Here is a 20,409-nt window from a genome sequence, read left to right as displayed (position 1 = left end):
TTTTTCTTTTTTCTTTTTTCTTCTTCGTTGATGAGGTGCTGTCTCAGGACTCCTAACGCTGCTCCAGGATCAAGGCACCGAGTTAACTTCTGACAGAGTTGATGGAAGCTGGGAAGTTGCGTTGTATTTAGCAAGATACGATCAAGTGAGTCTTGGCTTCTTGAATATGCTTTTCCGTCACTATTCTGACCATTGGAAGAAACCAATAACCCTGCTCCTAGTATGGTGGCTGACCAAGAGTGGTACAATGGGCCTCACGATACTTGGTTATCCTTGTTGGATCTCTTCCTAGCACACCGAGACGGGAACCCATCAGCCCCTCAGACGCATATTCCACCACAGTCTGCTCCTCCATTCATCGGATCACAATCGTCCCTCGGGTCATCGATGCACATCTTGCCGTCCTCGCACTGGATGCCGGCGAAACCGCCGCAAAAGACGGGCGTCACGCAGATTCCGGGCAAGTCGCAAGCCATGCCGCAGCCGTTGGCGTACGGGTCGTCGATGCAGAGCTGGTCGGCTTCGGGGCACGTAACGGGCTCGACGCGGTATCCGCCACAGGACGGGTATCGGGGCCGTGGGGGCTTCGGGGTTTCAGGGACGCAGAAGCCGGCGCAGTTCTCGCCTCGGTCACAGCTCGGGTCCACCTTCTCGCAGACTTCGCCGGCTGGGCAAGGGGCAATCTTGAAGCCACACGGCCGTTTGTCGGCCGAGGCCAATGTGGCTGCTCCGAGGAGCACGGCGACGGCAAGCGAAAGATAATGCATGGTCGGCTGCATGAGATGTTGGCCAGCTTTGCGTTTGTGAGTGGAATTTGGGTTTCTCGGTTGTACGGGCAGCGCCCTCGATTATATACTCGAAGCCCCCCCCGTCTTCAGGGTTCAGCCACTCGGTGTCATATTTGACGTGGATGTGGGCATGGTGGCCATCGGAATTCTCGTGTTTGGCTCGGCTGAAATGAATGGGTGTCGGGACCAGGAATCTTTTCCAATTCTTTGGGTGCTACGGTGTTACGTGAGAGGACAATGATCTGCTAACTGTCTCAAAGCCAAGCCGGAAATGCTCCCCGTTTACCTTTTGGGGCGACCAGGCACCGGGACAGCAGCTGCCATTCGTCCTATTTTTAGTCCGAGTAATTCTCTGCGCGTTCACTCTACCACGACACCCACCTCAACCGAAAGCAAGACGTACACACCGGACGGGATTTTCTCTGTCATTGGCCGATGATGATGCACGGGGGCACTTTGCGCTTGCGGATCATGGTATGTCTACGCGGACAGGGATGCCGTTGAGCGGATGAGGTACCAATTACGCTGTTGAGCGTATACGTATTAATTACGCCACTGCGCGTTCCGCCGTTCCGTTTGTGGGCCGGCCATCGAGGAAAAGCTCACATTGGATACTCGAATCTTGCTATCATGGGGTCTCTACATAGACCAAGAGATGGAGTTAAGTTGGGGGCCCAAGCAATGCTTCAGGGCGTGTCCGGCTGGGGGATGCAAGTTTGTTGCAATAATGCTGCCGTACGCCGAACTCTTGGCTCTAGCAATACACTTGGTTAGGTATCATCGTTCCAATATCGCATCGACTGAGGTGCAATCGGACCATTGCAACCACGATGGCAAACATGGATAACGACACCGAGTAACATGTCAAGGAATCATGAGGTACGGTGCCATTATGGCCAATACTCGTATCCTTTCCTGTCCTACCAAAGCCTCAGACCCTGCTCCCTTTGCCAGAATTGCCTTACAAAGACAAGCAAAATACGCCCGTGCTCCGGTCGATGGCGTAACTGCTTATTTTTTCGGCTGGGGTTTAGTTGGAACTCAGCTTTGTTGCCGGCGGGACTGATGTGCCGGCTTACCGCAAGTTGCTGGGGCCGACAAATGCGTTGACTACCTTACCCAGTACTTAGTTCAAGCAGTAGTAGGTTGATTGTCGCGAAAGCCTCTGTTTGATCCAACGACAGAAACAAGCGCATTAATGTGTGGCGGATAAATAGTTGGGATTCACTTTTTTGCAGCCGCTTCGGAAACCAGAGCAGCCACAGTAATTCCCTAGCACAGGAGATGTCCTCCAAGGAGTGCCGGGGGACAAAGGCCATGCTTGGCGTTGAAATACTATTCGCTAACCGCTACTAGGACTCTAGAGAAGCTTGAAGAACGAACTGCTAGTATCTTGTTAACGCAAGGTGTTGTGCTATAAGACCTTTTTTTTTTTTTTTTTTTTTTTTTTCCTTCTTTTTTCCCCAGTACTCCTTACTCAGTTTGCCATACATAACGACGAGTTGCTTAAATGGATACCACCAGAGCCACAGGGTAAGGTACCTCCATAGCATTGATTCTACGCTTGAATTATCACACACAGGACCCGATACATAGTATATCGAAGCAACAGTAAGGTAGATAGATGGTGGAGGGAGCAAAGTAATTAACAAACAACTGGTGGGTCCAATATCTGTTCCCATATCCCGCTACCACGCCCCGCATTGCGTCATTTTCGTCTGTACATTTTCACTGGCTAAAAGTGGCTGCTCAGCCCCTGCTGAGATTTATCTACATGTCTTATGCAGAAGTGAAATCGTGTATCAGCATCAAAACCACCCACACACACCATGGCTTCTCCTCGACCGCTCAGAATCGGCTTCGTCCCCGAGCACTTTTCGACGCCTCTCTATTTCGCCAAGAAACATTATGGTTTGGATGCCGAGCTGATTCCGTTCCCGTCCGGCACCGGTCACATGGTCACAGCGCTGCGTGGCGGAGAAATCGATGTCGGCATCGGTCTTACTGAGGGGTGGGTGGCCGGCCTGGGAAAGGCCCAGGGATCCGAGGGGGACGGCGGGTATAGGCTCGTAGGCACCTACGTCGAGACCCCGTTATGTAGGTGCCACGCCAGCCCCTCGTCTTTGGCCAACTATGTCTCGTGATGCTGACGCTGCCCCCATCCAGGCTGGGCAATCTCGACCGGCGCTGACCGGGCTGAGATCCGGACGGTTGATTCACTCAATGGTGCGAAGATTGGTGTATCACGCATCGGGTCCGGCAGTTATGTGATGGGCTATGTCCTGGCTGACGAGTGTAGCTGGCTATTTCCTACCGCGGGTGTCGGCACCGACTCTGAGCAGGAATCCCCTTACTCGGAGTTTGTCGTCCTCAACACGTTCGAGAACCTGCGGAAGGCCGTCAATTCGGGCGAGGCGGATTTCTTCATGTGGGAGTACTTCACGTCCAAGCGTTACTACGACTCGGGCGAAATCCGCAAGGTGGGCGAGATCTATACACCGTGGAGCAGCTGGAAGATTGTCGCCTCCACCAGCCTCCTCGGCGGCGGTGGCGGTGACGGAGATGGCACTAGCTTGGATCCGCGCGTGGACGACTTGCTAGACAAACTCAACCTGGGCATCAAACATTTCAACGAGAACAAAGACGAGGCGGTCAAATACATTAGCACCGAGCTAGACTATTCGGAGGATGATGCGCGAGAGTGGTTGGGGACGGTCAAGTTCTCCGAGAGGACCCAGGGGGTAGACCCCAAGGTGATATCGAGCACGGCGAGGACTCTCTACAAAGCAGCTGTTCTCGTTGAGGGCAAGGGGATGAAGCCCGAGGACATGATTGCGAGGCAGCGGTGACTCAACGGCGCAGGGGCAGCAGCCTTGAAGGCCCAAATGATCTGAAAGCGCGCTCAAGCGCTGACTCAGGAAATAAAATACCCTACTAAAGGAACGCACAGGATGCCAACCTTTCTTGGGCTGCATTCACGGCTGATAACACGGGGTGGTACGAAGAGTACCTTGACTTGCAGAATGTACAGTACGTACTAGTAGTACTATTTACCATGTGTACCAAATTTATGCCTAGTGCAGCCTCGGAAAATCTAGTCTTCGCTAACACAACTGAGAGGCTGGGAGCTCGCACGCAGCCTCCGTCTTAAGACTGCGGGGTCAAAACATAGATCTCCCCCTCGGCGCTGTTGTCGCTGCCCACGAACAGGCCCCTTCCGGCGGGGTCCCAAGCGGCGGCGGTCAGACGGAAGCAGTTGCTCATGGTCAGACCCATCGCGGTGCAGCTGGACGGGTTTGTGGCGCTGAAGATGTCGCGGTACCCCGTCATGCTGTCGGCCGGGGCGACGGGGTCGTAGCTGCCGTTGGCCAGGCGCGTGAAGGGGATCTGGACCACCTTGAAGCCTGTCGCCGGCTGCCGGTTCCACGAGCCGTGGAACGCGACGTACATGTTCTTGGCGTCCTTGTCGAACGTGTTCCAGATGGGCGCCGAGTGTGCCTGGAAGCTCAGGCGTGGCGGGATTGCCTTGCCGTTGCATGACGCGTCGTTGTACGAGGAGTTGGGCGCCACGACAAAGTTGCTGCCCGTCCTCAGACTGCCGCCCGGGAAGCTGGAGGCGTCCCACACGGTGAAGCAGGTTGGGTAGCCGTACCAGGCGTCGCGGACGGTGAGGGGGTCGCCCACTGCGGGTTGACGTAGTGGTATTAGCCAAGCGGAACATGTCTAGCAGCAAAGGTACGCCTCGAAATAAGCAGATACTTCTACTCACGGTTGTTTAGTTCCTCTGCCGGGTTGTTTTGGTGGATATCTCTGCGCTGGCCGTTCTCCGTGCGGGAGAAGTCCTGACACATTGTGCACCCATTAGAAGCCGTCCGCAACATGGGATGGGGGATCATGGGTTCATTGTTACGCACATCTCCGCTGTTCTCTACCCCCCAGAATACCCCACTGGGATCTGCAGTAAAGCCAATGGTGTTGCGCAGACCGTAGCCATACACCTCGCCATCTCTGTTGTAGTTAAAGCCATTCGAAGGCGCCTTGCTTGTATCGAAGATTTTGATTATGGCCCGCCCCGTGCCAGGCTGGGCTGAAGCCATGTCAAGGTTGGAGTTGCTACCCACTTGCAGGAGGATGAGGTTAGGCTGCTGAGGCACCACGGCAATGGTTCGTGTAAAGTGGATGCCCGTAGACATGCCCGAGACAACCGTCTTTTGGTTGCTGATCTTCCTGGTAGCGGCGTCGTAGGTCCAGCTGTAGGCGGACGTTTCGCCGCTAGCATATAGCGTCTTACCGTCAGGCGTCAGGGCCAGCCCGTGGTTGAGCTGGTTGCCCGAGATGAGCATCGCGGTGCTGTTGATGCAGCCATCCGCGCCAAAGGTGTGCACAGAGATGCCTCTGGTGGCCTGCGCTACCAGCATGTTGCCCGCCGTGTCCCAGACAATCGTGCGCACCTGCTTCAGGCCGCCGGCGATCTTCATGGCCGACCATCCTGACGCGACCGTGTGCTGGTAGCGGAAATTGCCAACACCGCTGCAGCTCCCCGGCAGAGGAAGCTGTGGGACGGATTGAGCATCAACACCTGTCGATTTGCGCCATGAGTGCACGCCCCAGTCCCTCCAGATTGATCCTCCCGAGCGAGTTGGGACCTGCGGGACTCACCAGACCAGACCAGGGCTGCCGCCGCCGCCGCAATCTCAAACAAACGCATGGTGGCGAGCCGTGTGAATCCACTAATGGACTTGGCGATCTGTAGTAGCAGCCAAGGCGAGCCGCATCCAGGATAATAACCGACCAAGAATCAACTCCCCATCTTGGCGAAGCGGATGGCGAGTGCTTGTATACTTGTATGGGTTACCTTGCCTACCGAGAATAAAGTCTGGATCGCTTGGCGTGCCGAAGACCGACCTGGGACGGCCCAGTGGGCCCTTTCGGTCGAGTTGTGCGGTCGATTCGATCGCATGGTTGAATTTTTGTGATGCCGCCCCGACGCAATGAAAGGCTCAATATCGCGGTTGATAGCCTGTTCGGCACTTTTGCTCCGGATTGCTTCTAAAAGGCTGCGACGACCGGCCCCTCAGACTTTTCCCCAACCCCTAGGAGCTAGGGGGAAACACGCGGAAACTACCATTGGCTGGCCGCTGTGTCGATATTAAGGGCCATTTTTCTGTCATTTGCTCCCAGGGGGAGAGGGTTCCCTTCTAACCCCGACGCCGTCGGGAAAGCATTTTAATTAGCTCCGGACTGCCATCTTAGCCATCTTGAGCCATCAGTTCTCAGAGGCCGGCGCTCCAATTGCTTCGGGCTTTGCTGGCCAGACATTGTCCCCGCTTTGTGGGATACCTTAAGAATTGGGAGCTGGGGTTCTTGCAGCTTTGATTGCGCCTAAATCTGATTTGCTTCCGCCCTCGAGCCTCGAAACCGGCACGCAGTTATATCCCCTCCCTTGGGTTTAAACTAGTCCATATCGGTCGCCTTATGCTACCTACAACCTTATCACAAGAATGCTCGTAGTATCAGACCGTGCGACGACTAGATTCTGGCTCGAGCCGTTCACTCTTCGGCCGCTGCACCGTAAATGAGAGAGAAGCGGCGAATCGGGAATCCAATACTGGTGCATTGGGAGAAAGCAGCAATGAGGCGGAGTGTCATATCGCTCTTCTGAGGTAGTTACCAAGCTACTAGCCATGTGGCATGGGACCCTTTGGATCTCCCGCCACGCGTCACGTTGCTCTTCCGACCTAGTGATTCTGCCTATTCTTGCCTTCCCTCTGCTGCATGCTGCCTTTACCTTGGTGTGCTGCTCAATATGTTGATATAATAGTATGTCCGCGACGACCGTCCACTCTACTCGCCTGTAATCCCCTCCTCTTCTAGGACGAATTTACTTGCCTACACTCTATTAGGGTATCTGTTTATGAGTATCACACGGCTAAGTACTCGACAGGAATGCCCCTCCATTATCTCGCTTTGCTTCATCCGAAGCCCGACAGGATTGCGCGTGTAAGTCCTACTCGTTATGTCGAAGCTTGCACGCAGCCGCAGAAGCTCTAATGACAAAGCAAAAACCCACCTATCGTTGTAGGTTGAAGAGATAGCGCAGTCTGTTTGCGATTACGTTCGCGAGAATGAGCCTGGGGTCTTGAAATATCAGTGGTTTCGAGCCGGCGGCACTGAGAAGCCGCTAATTGTTGTGTGGGAAATGTAGGCTGCCTGTCTTTCTTCAATAATTCTTGGGCCGAGCGCGTGAGTTCTGACATTGAACTCGGATAGATATCTTGACCAAGCTGCGGTGGATACGCACAAGTCAAGCTCCAAGATGGCCTGGCTTATGGAGACTTCTCAAAAGGAGGACAACATGGCCGCACCAATTGAGGTGATGCCGCTCGACGAGTTCGCCGGATGGTCAAGTCTGTCTTGAGCGCCAGGTACGGGACGGTAGTTATTTGCGGAACCCGTTGTTATGCAGTGTAAATCAATGAAGGTTCATCCTCAAAAGTATTGGAGGGTGGAATTGGTTCCGGACATTCGAAGACAGTCGGACCCTAACCCTTGTCCTTCGACGCGGACGAGCAACGTATGCCACCTGGCAACAAACGGCAACGGTGACCGGGCGCACCATCAGCGGCAAGAATGATCTGTCGTGGGGACGAGCCCCAACATTCCCTTCTTCTGCCATCCGCCAACAGAGGACGACGTCGCCAAATACCCAACCTTCTACCGGCTGCGCAGCCGCGGACGTCTCGCTATGGTTCTCCAAGATCTCGGTCGCCGCATTAACGCGGCTGTCAGTGACCTGACACGAGCGCCAAATCTGGACGAAAAGGCAAGTTCCGAGCTCTCTGTACAAAATGTGGCAACAACTGTCGGCGTCGACATCATGGCTGACTTTGACGGGCATGCAGGCGTTCGATTCCATGCTCAAGGAAATATGCGCTGCACTTCTCGAAGCCGATGTCAACGTGCGCCTGGTCGGTCAGCTGCGCAAGTCGATCCGCGCGACCGTCAACTTCAAAGAACTACCGCCGGCCGTGAACAAGAAGCGGCTGATCCAGAAAGCCGTCTTCGATGAGCTCGTCCGCCTCGTCGATCCGCATGCCGAGCCTTTCAAGCCCAAGAAGGGCAAATCCAACGTCATCATGTTCGTCGGTCTGCAGGGCGCCGGCAAGACAACTACTTGCACCAAGCTCGCCAGGCACTACCAGTCGCGCGGCTTCCGTGCCTGCCTCGTGTGTGCCGATACCTTTCGTGCCGGTGCCTTTGACCAGCTGAAGCAGAACGCCACCAAGGCCAAGATCCCGTACTATGGTAGCCTGACCGAGACGGATCCCGCCGTGGTGGCGCGAGACGGTGTTGAAAAGTTCAAGAAGGAGCGGTTTGAGGTCATTATTGTTGACACTTCGGGTCGGCACAGGCAAGAGAGCGCGCTCTTTCAGGAAATGGTGGATATCCAGTCGGCCATTCGGCCGGACGAGACAATAATGGTACTGGACGCCTCGATCGGTCAGCAAGCTGAGGCCCAAGCCAAGGCGTTCAAGGAGGCTGCGGATTTCGGTGCCATCATCATTACCAAGACGGACGGCCACGCCGCTGGCGGTGGCGCCATATCAGCCGTTGCAGCGACGCATACACCCATTGTCTTCATCGGTACTGGCGAACACATGTTGGATCTGGAGCGGTTCGTACCGCGAAATTTCATCAGCAAACTCTTGGGCATGGGCGACATGGCGGGGTTGGTGGAGCACGTGCAGAGCCTGAAGCTGGACCAAAAGGAGACCATCAAGCACATTACCGAGGGTATCTTCACGATCCGCGACCTACGTGACCAACTCCAGAACATCATGAAGATGGGCCCCCTCAGCAAGATGGCTGGTATGATCCCTGGCATGAGTAACATGATGCAGAGCATGGACGACGAGGAGGGCTCGCTCAAGCTTAAGCGCATGATCTACATCTGCGACAGTATGACCGAGAAGGAGCTCGATAGCGACGGCAAGATCTTCGTCGAACAGCCGACGCGCATGACGCGCGTGGCGAGGGGGTCGGGAACCACGGTCCGCGAGGTTGAGGACTTGCTCACCCAACAACGAATGATGGCCGGCATGGCCAAGAAGATGGGCGGCAACATGAAGAACATGCAGAGAGCCCAGAGCGCTATGGCCGGCGGCAACAAGGCCCAGCAGCTTGCCGCCATGCAGAAGCGGTTGCAGAGCATGGGAGGTGCCGGCGGGGCTGGCGGCATGCCGGATATGAGTAGCTTGATGAAGATGTTTGGCGGCGGGGGCGGCCTGGGCGGCATGGACATGAACGCAATGATGAGGCAGATGAGTGGAATGATGGGTGGCCAGGGCGGCGGACGTGGTGGGCGGAGATAATCGGCCATTTGCTGGCGGCTACCCGAAGGTAGCCTTTTGTTCTCGTCATTTTATACCAAGGGATGGCATTGTTTGGCGTAAGGGTAGGGCATGGGGTAAGACTGGGTTGCAGCAAAACTCCTGACTGTTTCGACTTCTGACCCCAGATTCGCACCACCTTGGAACATAGCATCCGTGAAGCCGGCCACAGGTAGCACATGATATGTGCACTGCGTGACAGGGTCATCGCGCAATTTTTTTTCCGGCCCCATTGAACTGCTGGGAGTGGCTAGGAATCTGGATGGAGCGAATCCGAGCACCGTGTGGCCAGATGAAATGGAGTACTATAGTGACATGCCAATACAGGGCATTCCGACTTGATCCGATACTAAGAGCCCCAAAGCTGATCTCCGCAACGGCAGACACAACATGTCGAATTGACCCTGGAAGAGCTGAGATCTTCAGGCTTGGAGGAGGTCCAAAGGGGGAAGCGGAATGTGTATCAGTCTATTGCTACTGTAGGACGTAAATGTCCTAGGACAGTAATTAATATGATCGTCTCCCGCTGGATATTGTAAGTTTACTAGAGACGCCCCGTCTCACATATTTCGAAGGGAACAATAAGAAACAACCCAGTAGAACGCTTTTGATACACGCATTTCCCTTAAATATGTGGCAGATGGCCTTTTGTCTGAGTATGCGGTAATCTAATGGTATGCTGTATGAGTTAGCTGTCCCTGCTATCTGCCCCCAGCTTGCAGCGAAAGCGAAGGTTTGGTGGTCAACGGGTATGATGTGTACAGTATACTCCGACTCGTAAGCTACCCCGCGTTAGCCCCTTGCTCAGGTCACCATCGGGTTTAACACGCATTTCTCTGCGATCTTTTTCGGGCTTGTTTTTCATCGGAGTTAAGAATTCGGGGATTAACTAGGCTCAGTCAGTTGCCAACGCGCATAAGTATAAGACCTTCTCTACCCAATTCAAACTGGAATCAACACATCCGCAGCACACTTGAGTTGCTCAAAGAAAGAAGTTTTATTATTATTAATTCCAAGCTTACCGCTACCGAGCCCTCAAACACAAATGCCCGTCAGTCCGTTGCCGCCGGCGCCGGCTCCTCAGAGCCTCCTAGCCCGGTATCGTTTGCTATCTCCCACCGCCTCGGTTCGAGTCAGCCCGCTATGCCTTGGTGGCATGAACTTTGGCGATGCCTGGAGAGATTACAGTGAGCACTCCAGCCGGATTCAAACAAAGCCGAAGCTTTGCTTATTCTGATCATCGGTTGTTAGTGGGCGCTTGTGACGAAAAGACCACTGAGGAGATCCTCGATTACTTCTTTGAGCAGGGGGGTAACTTCATCGATACGTCCAACAACTACCAATTCGAAGAGTCGGAGAAGCGAATTGGCGCGTGGATGAAGAAGCGCAACAACCGCGATCAGATGGTGATTGCGACCAAGTACACCACCAACTACCAGGCCGTCGAGGGCCAGCCCCCCAAACAGAAGATCCTCGTCAACTTCAATGGCAACGGCCCCAAGAGCCTGCACATGTCGGTCAAGGCTAGTCTCGAAAAACTACAGACAGACTACATCGACCTTGTATGTCTCTTCCCTTGTGCTTCATTCACCTCATTTCTTGGCGAGTTGCCCAATCCTAACGTTTCTTCTTTCGTAGCTCTATGTGCACTGGTGGGATTTTTCGACATCGATCCCTGAGCTTATGCAATCGCTCAACCACTTGGTGGCCTCTGGAAAGGTCTTATTCCTCGGTATTTCGGACACGCCTGCCTGGGTTGTAAGCAAGGCGAATGAGTATGCCCGCTGCCACGGCCTCCGACAGTTCTCGGTCTACCAGGGCCGATGGTCAGCCGCCGCACGTGACTTTGAGCGCGAGATTATCCCCATGTGTCGTGCCGAGGGCATGGCCCTGGCTCCCTGGGACGCCCTGGGCGGCGGGAAGTTCAAGACCGAGGCGCAACGGCAGAGCGACAAGAGAGAGGGCCGCGCTACTGAGGCATCAGAGACCGATATTAAGGTCAGCAGGGCGCTTGAGGCCGTGGCCAAGCGCAAGAACACGCTTGTCACCAGCGTTGCACTGGCCTACGTCACCAGCAAGGCACCCTACGTCTTCCCCATCGTCGGGTGCCGGACGATTGCGCATCTCAAGGGCAACATCGACGCGCTGAACATCAAGCTTTCTGACGATGATATACGGGAGATTGAGAGCGCTGTTCCTTTTGATGCCGGCTTCCCAACAAACTTTCTGTATGGAGGAAGTAATAGTCTCGAGACGCCCGGCGCTGTGCGGCTTCTGTCCATGGGCGGCACTCTAGATCATGTCCCTGAGCCAAAACCTTTCTCCAGGGAGTGAGGTCATGGTATACGGGGCATGAATACCCCAGCGCTATCAGTTTGTGAGTTTAGGGTAGCAAGGCCTCTGACGGTGAGAACTGGCTCAGTTCCTTGATGATAGGATAGGCTTGAAGGGAGCTTGAGAATCTTGCTAGAGTGTGGACTGGTGTTTTATGCGAAGTTCATAGCCTTTCAAAAGCCAATTGTTTTTGATCACCCGCATATCCGCTTGTGATATATGTGTGGGACAGGCGGGTTAGTCATTCAGCCTGCGAGGTCAAGGTTATACGCGGAAAGTCGTTTCGCAAAGTCTGTTCGTTTCAACGCTGATTCAGGGACGACGCCCCTACAGATCGTGGCCGCTGTCGGAAGGGAGCTTGGATACGGCCGAATCAGCCGTCCGGGGGGTCCGATGGCGCAAATACGAGCACTCTATAGTTCCATCACGTTGGAGCATTGTAGCACCATATCCACGCAGGGTATTGCGTCAGAAATATCTGTTTATTTCCATATTCACTGTTCAGTTTATCTCATACGGGGATCACGGACATGGATCCAGGACTTGGGCTGCCGATATGATAATGAGTGCGTTAGATATAACCAAGTGTGCAATATGTAGAGGTTCGGCTCAGAATAGTGCTGCCGAAACCGTTCCACCTAGTCCTTCAAGATCCTGGACGGAACACTCGACGGAATGGAACGCTTTTCTCAGGAGCTGATCTGACGTACGCCTACTCTAACACAGTGGAGAGTTAATGACTTCAGGTTGCAACAAATTTTAGCCGGGAATATTTTAGAGCTGGGTGCTTTATTATCCAAGTATAACAGAGTGTGCTCAGCGAGACTAGGGGGCATACGATACACTACAACCTTCCTGTAAGGGATGGTTAACGTTTCCTTGAACCGGCAGAATTGACCCGTCTTACTCCCACGGGATACGTGGTCCAGCGGCTTTCTTTACGAAAACCAATTCATTATGCTCAAACAACGCCGAAAGCGTAGGGCTCCTAAACCATTCCTCGACTTTTGGGCCTCACCTACCTAAATTCGCAAGCATGATTATTGCAAGCCGACTAATCTATATCCTCCTCCCCGCTGTCACGGCTTCGGTGGCCGTAGCCGTTCAATCCCAGCCATGGGAAATCAGCAGACTCGCCGTTTCCGCCCTTCCTGACAGAGGGGCCGGCTCGCGCGATGAGCCACTTAATACCTTGGCCGTCGAGATCCGGGACATTAATGATTATGCCAACTCAACAGACCCGACACAATGCATCACCAAATTCTCCTACTATTCTCCTCCATACGGTGAACTGTTCGATTGCACTGAGGTGCCGTATGGGAAGTGGGCTTTTGCTTTTTTCCCACCCGAAGGGAACCGCGACACGTCATACTGGAATCCAGGGCAGAATTTCACCCTCTTGCTTCGGCTGACACTTATGTCTGGAGGTACTTCGTTTGATGGTCGGGCGGACTTTTCTGTCTGGGATAATATGCGTGGATTGTGCTCGGCTGCGGGGATTTGTTCGTTCATGATCAGGGAGGAGATGGTACCATTTTACATCAACCAGACAGAGAGTATGTAGGGAGGCTCTCGAACCTGTTCCAATCATGGTACGGTTTTGGAGGTTGAATAGCTAGGGGGAATTTTGTGGTTAGAACTATTGAAAGTTGGTAAATTGAAAGTGTTTTCTAGAGAAAAGGAATCTACTGATACGCCAGAACTCATCATTACGAGGGGAAGTTTTGGGTATGAGTTGAGATGTGGGACAATCATGTTCATATTAATTCAAGGGAAGTTTGTATCCTGTCCCTCCTAAGCAACGACATAGGGACGAGAAGAGGCCAAACGAACTCATGTATCTGTCTTTACATGTGGCACTGTGATTTAGTATTTTAATCCACCATAATGGGCGGCTTATGTGCCGTATTATATTATTTTGTAGGATTGAATAAGTGATTATCTGACGTTAATTCCCTTCCAAGTCACTCTTAATCGAATTAAATCAGGTAGTAATTAACCCTTGTTTTTCTTATCGCGGATTCCGCTTCCTTATAACCAGTTATGACACACATCGCTCGTCCCAAGTTAACATTTTCCTCACCACTCATTATAGCATAGTAGGGAGTGTATCCTAGGCTTACCTCGAACTTTCAGGCATGCACTCAGCCCACCCGAAATCTCCCGCGCCGTAAAGCTGCTTGTTCATCGGTGTCTCAGGCTATGACGCGTACTCAGGGGCTGGCGGCGAGCCCTGGATCGCATTCTACATTCGTCCCGCTGGACAACCTCTGCATATGATCCGTGTTCGGATCACCCCAGTCACCAGACCACTTCTGTGCCGCCGACACACCTGGATGGGATGCTACTTCAGCCGCATCAGCATGCTGCGCCCACCGGCAGCGGAACTGCAATTTAAGTTCGGGGATCGCGCAAGAAACACGTCAGCGGACCCGCCGTGGCTTGCCGTGGCGTGCGACGTTCCGGACACGCGTTGGCGCCCTTGTCAACAGTGCAGAGAATGTTGACATCGTTCATGTAGAGCGCCAAAATGCCCGCCTTATCTGTGTCAGTTTAGTTGGAGGAGGTGTAGCGGTTGCCGCCCTTTGGCATTGCCAACGATAATCATAATCGAGTTGGTACCCCTGTCGCGCTTAGGCAGGTGCGCTTGCAACGTGGCGCAGTCGATCAAGGCGGGATGCTTGAGGGATACGCGTGAATGGTCACCCTGAAACAAGGTAACTTTTTCTGCAACCACGGCAATGGAGGCTTGGTCCTGGTTGAATCTGGCCTCGACCAATACGATGTCTGTATTCTTGTAGACGTCTGTTCAGATGCTAGCGGCGATAAATGCCGTACCGCTCTCACTGGATCCGATCCTGAGCCACTGACTAGCATTCGAACTCCAAACAAAATCTTGGACATAAATTAGGCTCTGGATGGGGCCAACTGCGAGCTATCATCGTCGGACACGGGGGCTCAATGCTGCTGGGAGATGTCGTCGTTGCCACGGGGTTAATGACTGGCTTGATGTTGGCTTCGTCTCCGGCGTGTAACTGCTTACCGGCTCTACCGGCCGATCGACAATCACCTTCACCTGTATTTGCGGGGATGTGGCTGCTATTAATGGTATGATCGATTTTCACTCAGAAAGCTGACAGCGCCTTCATTGTGAATGTGCTCGGCTCTCCCGAATCAGCTGGTTGTGTAACGACACCAAATGAGCAAGCATGGGGTACTGAGTTTTGCGAAGTTGATCCGAACGATAGTGGAGCTGCTTCGTATGACTCTGACCGGCGTGTTGTGCGGCAGGTCCGTTCCGGACATCGCGCTCAGCACATAGCCATGTCAGAGTTCTTCGGAGGCGCTGACTGCGGCTCTGCGGATTGAGACCACCGAGTTGGGAAAGCTGAGCTCATGTCACAATGCTGACGCTGATTTGTCTCCCCCATCCAGGTGGCTAGATGGGAACATATTTGACCGGGGCATCAATGTTATGACGCACCAAGGCAGAGATCACTTTACACAGGTAAATTCCAATCCACGGGATTGACCAACAACAGCAATGTTTCGCAACAAGAACTCACTTTCCACACGTTACAGAAGTTTCAAGATCACAGCGGTAGGATCAGCCACTTGTAGCCCGCAGCTTGCCGGCCGCCCTGGCCGAGAACAACGCTTTTCTCAATCTATAACGGGACTAAGCTACTACATAAGGCTTGAGAACATCAATATGGACACTGTGAATAAGCCATATTGCTGATAGCCTGCCGATGGGCTTCAAACTCTTTACGGCCACAACCATGATCGCCAACCAGAATACGTTCGGGGGCGCCCTATACTTCCGCAAGTAGTACGCCAGCGGGGACCGCTCTGATAGTGCCCAGGGTCAAATCTCGCCCTCCAACAAGGCCATGTTCTACGTCGAATTGCACGGTTTCCGAGGGCGAAGGCTAATAGCAGCGGCAGTTCTAGCGGTGGTGGTTTGGGTGGTTGTTCACCGAACCGAGGGGTATTTGTTTTGGGGGGGAGAGGGAGGTAGGGTTACAATAACGCGCAACCCAAGATGAAGTCTGACATCATCGTTATTTTCTCACTCTTCAAAGAAGGCTGCTTTGCACGCCCCTTGAAACGACAGCCATCGGCAAGCTCCACATGTGCCCCAACGCGATCGCGCCCTTTCAAACCACCGAGCAGGCCGTCGAGCGAGATATATTTGGTCGCGGCATCCACATCCAGATGTCCGAGTCAGCCAACTGAGCAGACAGCGCCTGGGGCCTAGGGCCTGGTTGACCTTCCAAACAAGGAACCTAGTCTCTGGACGGCGGCAGCACACCGACGGATCCGAATCCCGCGCGCAGCTGCCACAGAGTCACGTCCCGGTCCGAGAGCGAGAAGACCTTGCAGCTTGAGCTGTACGAGGTCGACGGCTGCTGCAGACCCAACCAGCTGCGGGGTTGCACGCGTCCCCCTTCCCCCCCAACCAACCCTGGCAGTAACTTTGGGTGCTTGTTATTGCCGGACCGTTTCAAGAGCCCGTCGCAGGGTGTTGGACAAAGCCTGTTCGACGGAGACTTCCACCTCTACTTGTACTTGTACTTTAACTACGCTAGCACCAAGTCCCGGGCGCTCGACCTAAGCAACGATAAAGTGTGCTTTGTCGACAGGCTTGCAACCGGCGAGGCAGATTTTAGGGTCCATGTGCAGAGAAGCTACAGGGGCCGCGGTAAAAGCAGCGGAGGTGGATCCGGCTGTGGTAGCACTCTTGAGATTACTTGCCCCCTGACCTGTGCGCCTGTGTCGCCGGTGCTGAACTGTATTTGCCAGATAGCCCACGCAAGGAATCCCATAGATCGCTGGTATTAAAGCGGCTGTTAGTTAGGGGGAAGTATATAAGTGGTAACCAGCATGATTGCCTTAAAAATGCACCGCAAAAGAGAAATAGACCCTTCACCTTCGCCACCTGCACTTCCAAGTAGGAGCTGAAGTTTTCTAACTTGGCCATTGCCTCATTCGATGGCTGATACACCCACACAGCCCCTTATAGGTTTATAGGTCCTTCACAATGTCTTCCTTCCCTATTAGTGACCGATAGTTCCCGTACCGCCTTAGCTTGTATAAACCTACCCAGATGTCGCAGCCCCAATCTGCTATAACGCCATGCCGCGTTTCCCATAATCCCATTCGGCACTGCCCAAACTCACCCCTCAGGCTCTTCCCCGGCCTCCCAGTGGTATTCGCTCACGATCAATATTTGCGAACCGAAAACCACCCTTCCTGCACGCAAGATGTTGCCCTCCATTACGTACCTCAGCATCCAGTCCGATGAAGCTAGACACGTAATCTTCCTGCAATCTGTTATACCTGAGCCGACAGCCGCATGTCGGATTGCTACCTAGAAACTACCATGCTGCGTAGACAAGAGGGTGGGGTTCTTTGATAAATCGAATCGGGTACCAAATGTGCTGAAAAGATGAATAGGTGTAGGAACCATGATACAGACTCTTTCTGGGGACTTAAGGGGCAGAAATCAACTCACGGTTAGACCTGTGGGTTGCACCCGCTTAACCCTAACATGCACGGGCAGACTTGGGAATTCAAAAGGGCTGCATCGCCGTTACTCGGGTCTAAGGGCTCGGCATGGGCGGCCAATTACCGTAGTGGCAGCTCATTTGCGACCAAGGCACCACCGAGGCACGTCGCCAGTGGCCAAGCGGTTTACGCGTATGGATCCAAATCCGCGGAACGTAACCGGCCAGAGACCTTCGCATGCATCTTCTCGAACATCGGTTACAACCCGGGGTATTGCCATGCAATGATCCCAGCCCGAGCACACCCGAGGTGGTCAGCTACGGTACCATCCATCCCATATCCCTAGGCAACCCTAGAATTTTGTTATAGGTACCTACCTAGCCTTACCTTTTCTTACCGTGAACCCCAACAACAATGCCCCCCGGAGCCCTCGGGCCTTGGCCTGTAACCCCGTTGGAACCATTATTTTGTTCCATCTCCGACGGGGCGGGCACTTTTAGAATGCCGATCGGCGAGTCCTGCCACATCCTATTACGACGTTGGGCATTTAGGATGTAGGATGAAAATCCACCTTGACCGTGCAGTCACACCCGTCCGCAGGCGACCCTGGTCAGGCATATTCGCGTACCCATGGGCCTACGTCGGATTGAATCGGACATTGAAATGAAATCGAGGTTCCCGCCCAGGGGCTGCTCCAAGCATCCAATCAACAGCTTGCAATTAGCAACGGATTCTCGACCTTGCGGCGTAGCCGGCACTGCCGGTGGTCCCCCATGCTCAGCGAGGCGACAGCTGCGGCATATGATCCTGGAATGATGGAAGAAGCGACTAAAGGTTTGCGCGTCTTGCAATTAACCGTCGTGACATTGCACCCGGCCGCGTCTGTAATATAAATAATGCCATGCCACGCAATAGAGTTCAATCTTCTCACCAACGTCGATACAGCATCTTCCGTTGAGACCTGACCCTTGTGCAATCAGTGGCATCTTGAGCATGAAGCCGATTACAGTCCTTTCCTTCACGGTGGCCGCTACCGTTACATGCGTTGCGGCCCAAGGAAGTGACCCTTTCGAGCAGTGGCAAGGACCCCAGGCAGGAGATGGTAAACGATCTTCCCACTGCTTAGTCCATGTTCTAGGACTGACATCCCGACAGTCCGTGGTCCATGTCCGTTCCTGAACGCCTTCGCGAATCATGGGTTCTTGCCTCGCTCGGGCAAGTACATCACCCACCAAGATCTGATTGACGGTCTCGCCGCGGCCACGAACTTCGACGAAGGTCTCTCAAACCTCCTCTTCGACTTTGCTGTCGGCACAAACCCAGAACCTAATGCTACGTGGTTCTCGCTCGATCATCTTACCCGCCACAACGTACTGGAGCACGATGCCAGTCTCTCGTAGGTCTATCCGCATACAAGATAGCCCCGCTGTTGAGCAAAGTGTCTAATACACGTATCAACAGTCGTCTTGACAATTACTTTGGACATGCCGACGTATTCAATCGGAGGGTCTTCGACGAGACGCGCTCTCACTGGGGACGTCGCGACATTATCAACGCCGTAAACGGTGCGGCTGCCATCGCGGGACGCATGAGCACGTCTCGGAGAACCAATCCCGAATTCGCCATGTCGGAGCTTGGTTTGGCCTTCACCATTGGAGAGACAGCCGCCTATATCTCCATTCTTGGTGATAAAACGTCGCTTACGGTAGACAGGAGGCTCGTCGAGTATCTTTTCCGTACGTTACTGCATTGCTACTGGATTGGGCGCTCGCGACTGACATTTCATCAGGGAACGAACGTCTTCCCACCGAGCTCGGCTGGACGAGACCGGAGACTCCTTTTACCGAAGAAGATCTGTCCGTCACCTCGGGAATGGTCCGCGACGAATACTTAAGAATAACCAACTCCACGTCTCCTGGCAAGCGCAGTGTCAGATTCAAGGGCATCGTGGGCCATGCTGCTGTCCCCGTATTCTAGATGGAAACTCCCGTACGGGACACAGCCGCAAACCTGGACGCTGAAGGATCGCGGTTCACGGCTCACGTGGAGTGAGCTTGGTTACAGCATGGGTGTTTTACAGGGCTGATCCTAGTATAATGTCCGCTCAATTTAAAACTCTGTCATGCATCAATGAGGTTATGCTCAGAAGTCCAGAGTATATGGCAGCCTGGATACGGTTGTCTCGGTATTAGAACGTGGCATTCTTATCACTGTGACGCTTAACTCTCCTTCTGGTCGTGTTTGAAGGGTGTCGATCATGGATATAGTCTATAAAACCGCCACGTAGCCACTATAGATATTCCGCCTATTCCGCTGGACAGATAATTGCTCAAACGTCCGAACGTAATAATAACCAGAAACCACAGCTAGCAAGGGTAAGGAGTATAGGGTAGTTAGAAAGGAAGAGGGGGCCATTGAGGACTGGCATATACAGATATGGGAGTCCCCACCACGGGTGCAGCTGTTATGCCAGCAATTAATTAACTGCCCATAACGCATTTCATCATTGACCTCTGCCAAGCACCGCCACACCTAAACGTGCACCCACAAACCTCGCCCATTGACCCAAACATACTACCTTACTCTCATATCCAGCCAACCACCAATCGTCCTACCGTTAGAATATCATTTAAACTCAATCAACATCCGAGCTCTTGAAAACTCGCCCTCCCAAGTAGTCATTCGACGGTATACTTACATCTTAACCTGCAAAACACCTTTTCCTCCTCCCGTTTACCTCTCTTCCTAAATGGTTCATACACCACCCAATCTAAAGAGCCAGCCTATCACCCTCCTTCATCTATGTACCCTTTAGATGTGTGTGTGTGTGTGTGTGTTTGGGGGCAATCCGTTGCGTTGATGAACATTGGGTAAATACCTTGCCCTTTATATCCTCTGGAATCCGGGCTCTGGTAGCGAAAGATCAGTGCTCTATATATCATGCACTTTTACACTCTCAAAGTCATGTTCGTTATTACGGTCTGGGAAATACGAATTGGCTAATTTGGTTGATGTGACGGCCAGCTCACATGGCCTATGCGCATCCTGCCTGTAGCCGGTAGCAATGAGCCCACCCCCCTATTCGAGCTCCGCCGTTTCTTTGCCTCGCGACCAACTAGTTCTTTTCTTTCCAATTCCGCCCGGCGTAGGTATTTAATTAAAACGTCGCAGCAACAGGAACAATTCCGGCGTTCTCGTCTAGTGTTCCCCAAGCGAACATGGAGAGCGCTGGAGTCTACCATGCCTTTGTTTCGCATGGGCTGGAACCGCTGCTGGTGCCGTCTCTCGGCCGAGAGGGCAAGACCTCGCCTCCACTATCGCGGGCGATCTGCGGGGAATGGCTCGGTTTAGCGTAGCGAGTGGCTCACTGTTGCACAGTAACGGCG

General features: G+C 53.4%; 6 protein-coding genes across 6 annotated transcripts; 4 read left to right on the top strand and 2 right to left on the bottom strand.

The window, feature by feature from the left end:
• Window positions 1–320: 320 nt before the first annotated feature.
• Window positions 321–767, bottom strand: MFIFM68171_03964 (uncharacterized protein; the record flags this gene model as incomplete). Its single annotated transcript, XM_071059384.1, has 1 exon — window positions 321–767. One exon carries the CDS (start codon window positions 765–767, stop codon window positions 321–323), a length of 447 nt encoding a protein of 148 aa, XP_070915485.1.
• Window positions 768–2,617: 1,850 nt separating this feature from the next.
• Window positions 2,618–3,637, top strand: MFIFM68171_03963 (Periplasmic binding protein-like II; the record flags this gene model as incomplete). Its single annotated transcript, XM_071059383.1, has 2 exons — window positions 2,618–2,885; window positions 2,955–3,637. The coding sequence occupies 2 exons, from the start codon at window positions 2,618–2,620 to the stop codon at window positions 3,635–3,637; spliced, it is 951 nt and encodes a 316-aa protein (XP_070915484.1).
• Window positions 3,638–3,935: 298 nt separating this feature from the next.
• Window positions 3,936–5,496, bottom strand: MFIFM68171_03962 (Soluble quino protein glucose/sorbosone dehydrogenase; the record flags this gene model as incomplete). Its single annotated transcript, XM_071059382.1, has 4 exons — window positions 3,936–4,471; window positions 4,558–4,630; window positions 4,703–5,367; window positions 5,448–5,496. The coding sequence occupies 4 exons, from the start codon at window positions 5,494–5,496 to the stop codon at window positions 3,936–3,938; spliced, it is 1,323 nt and encodes a 440-aa protein (XP_070915483.1).
• Window positions 5,497–7,533: 2,037 nt separating this feature from the next.
• On the top strand, window positions 7,534–9,160 carry SRP54 (Signal recognition particle; the record flags this gene model as incomplete). Its single annotated transcript, XM_071059381.1, has 2 exons — window positions 7,534–7,611; window positions 7,691–9,160. 2 exons carry the CDS (start codon window positions 7,534–7,536, stop codon window positions 9,158–9,160), a joined length of 1,548 nt encoding a protein of 515 aa, XP_070915482.1.
• Window positions 9,161–10,223: 1,063 nt separating this feature from the next.
• MFIFM68171_03960 (Norsolorinic acid reductase) lies at window positions 10,224–11,512 on the top strand (the record flags this gene model as incomplete). Its single annotated transcript, XM_071059380.1, has 3 exons — window positions 10,224–10,365; window positions 10,430–10,740; window positions 10,817–11,512. 3 exons carry the CDS (start codon window positions 10,224–10,226, stop codon window positions 11,510–11,512), a joined length of 1,149 nt encoding a protein of 382 aa, XP_070915481.1.
• A 6,504-nt stretch (window positions 11,513–18,016) lies between these two features.
• MFIFM68171_03959 (uncharacterized protein) lies at window positions 18,017–19,000 on the top strand (the record flags this gene model as incomplete). Its single annotated transcript, XM_071059379.1, has 4 exons — window positions 18,017–18,125; window positions 18,179–18,419; window positions 18,485–18,759; window positions 18,813–19,000. 4 exons carry the CDS (start codon window positions 18,017–18,019, stop codon window positions 18,998–19,000), a joined length of 813 nt encoding a protein of 270 aa, XP_070915480.1.
• Between the last annotated feature and the right edge of the window lie 1,409 nt (window positions 19,001–20,409).

Source organism: Madurella fahalii (genome assembly GCF_045866475.1).
Source record: "Madurella fahalii IFM 68171 DNA, scaffold_2, whole genome shotgun sequence".
Classification (NCBI taxonomy): Eukaryota; Fungi; Ascomycota; class Sordariomycetes; order Sordariales; genus Madurella; species Madurella fahalii.
Note: the sequence above shows the minus strand (reverse complement) of the source record. Positions and strands in the feature narration are given on the sequence as shown.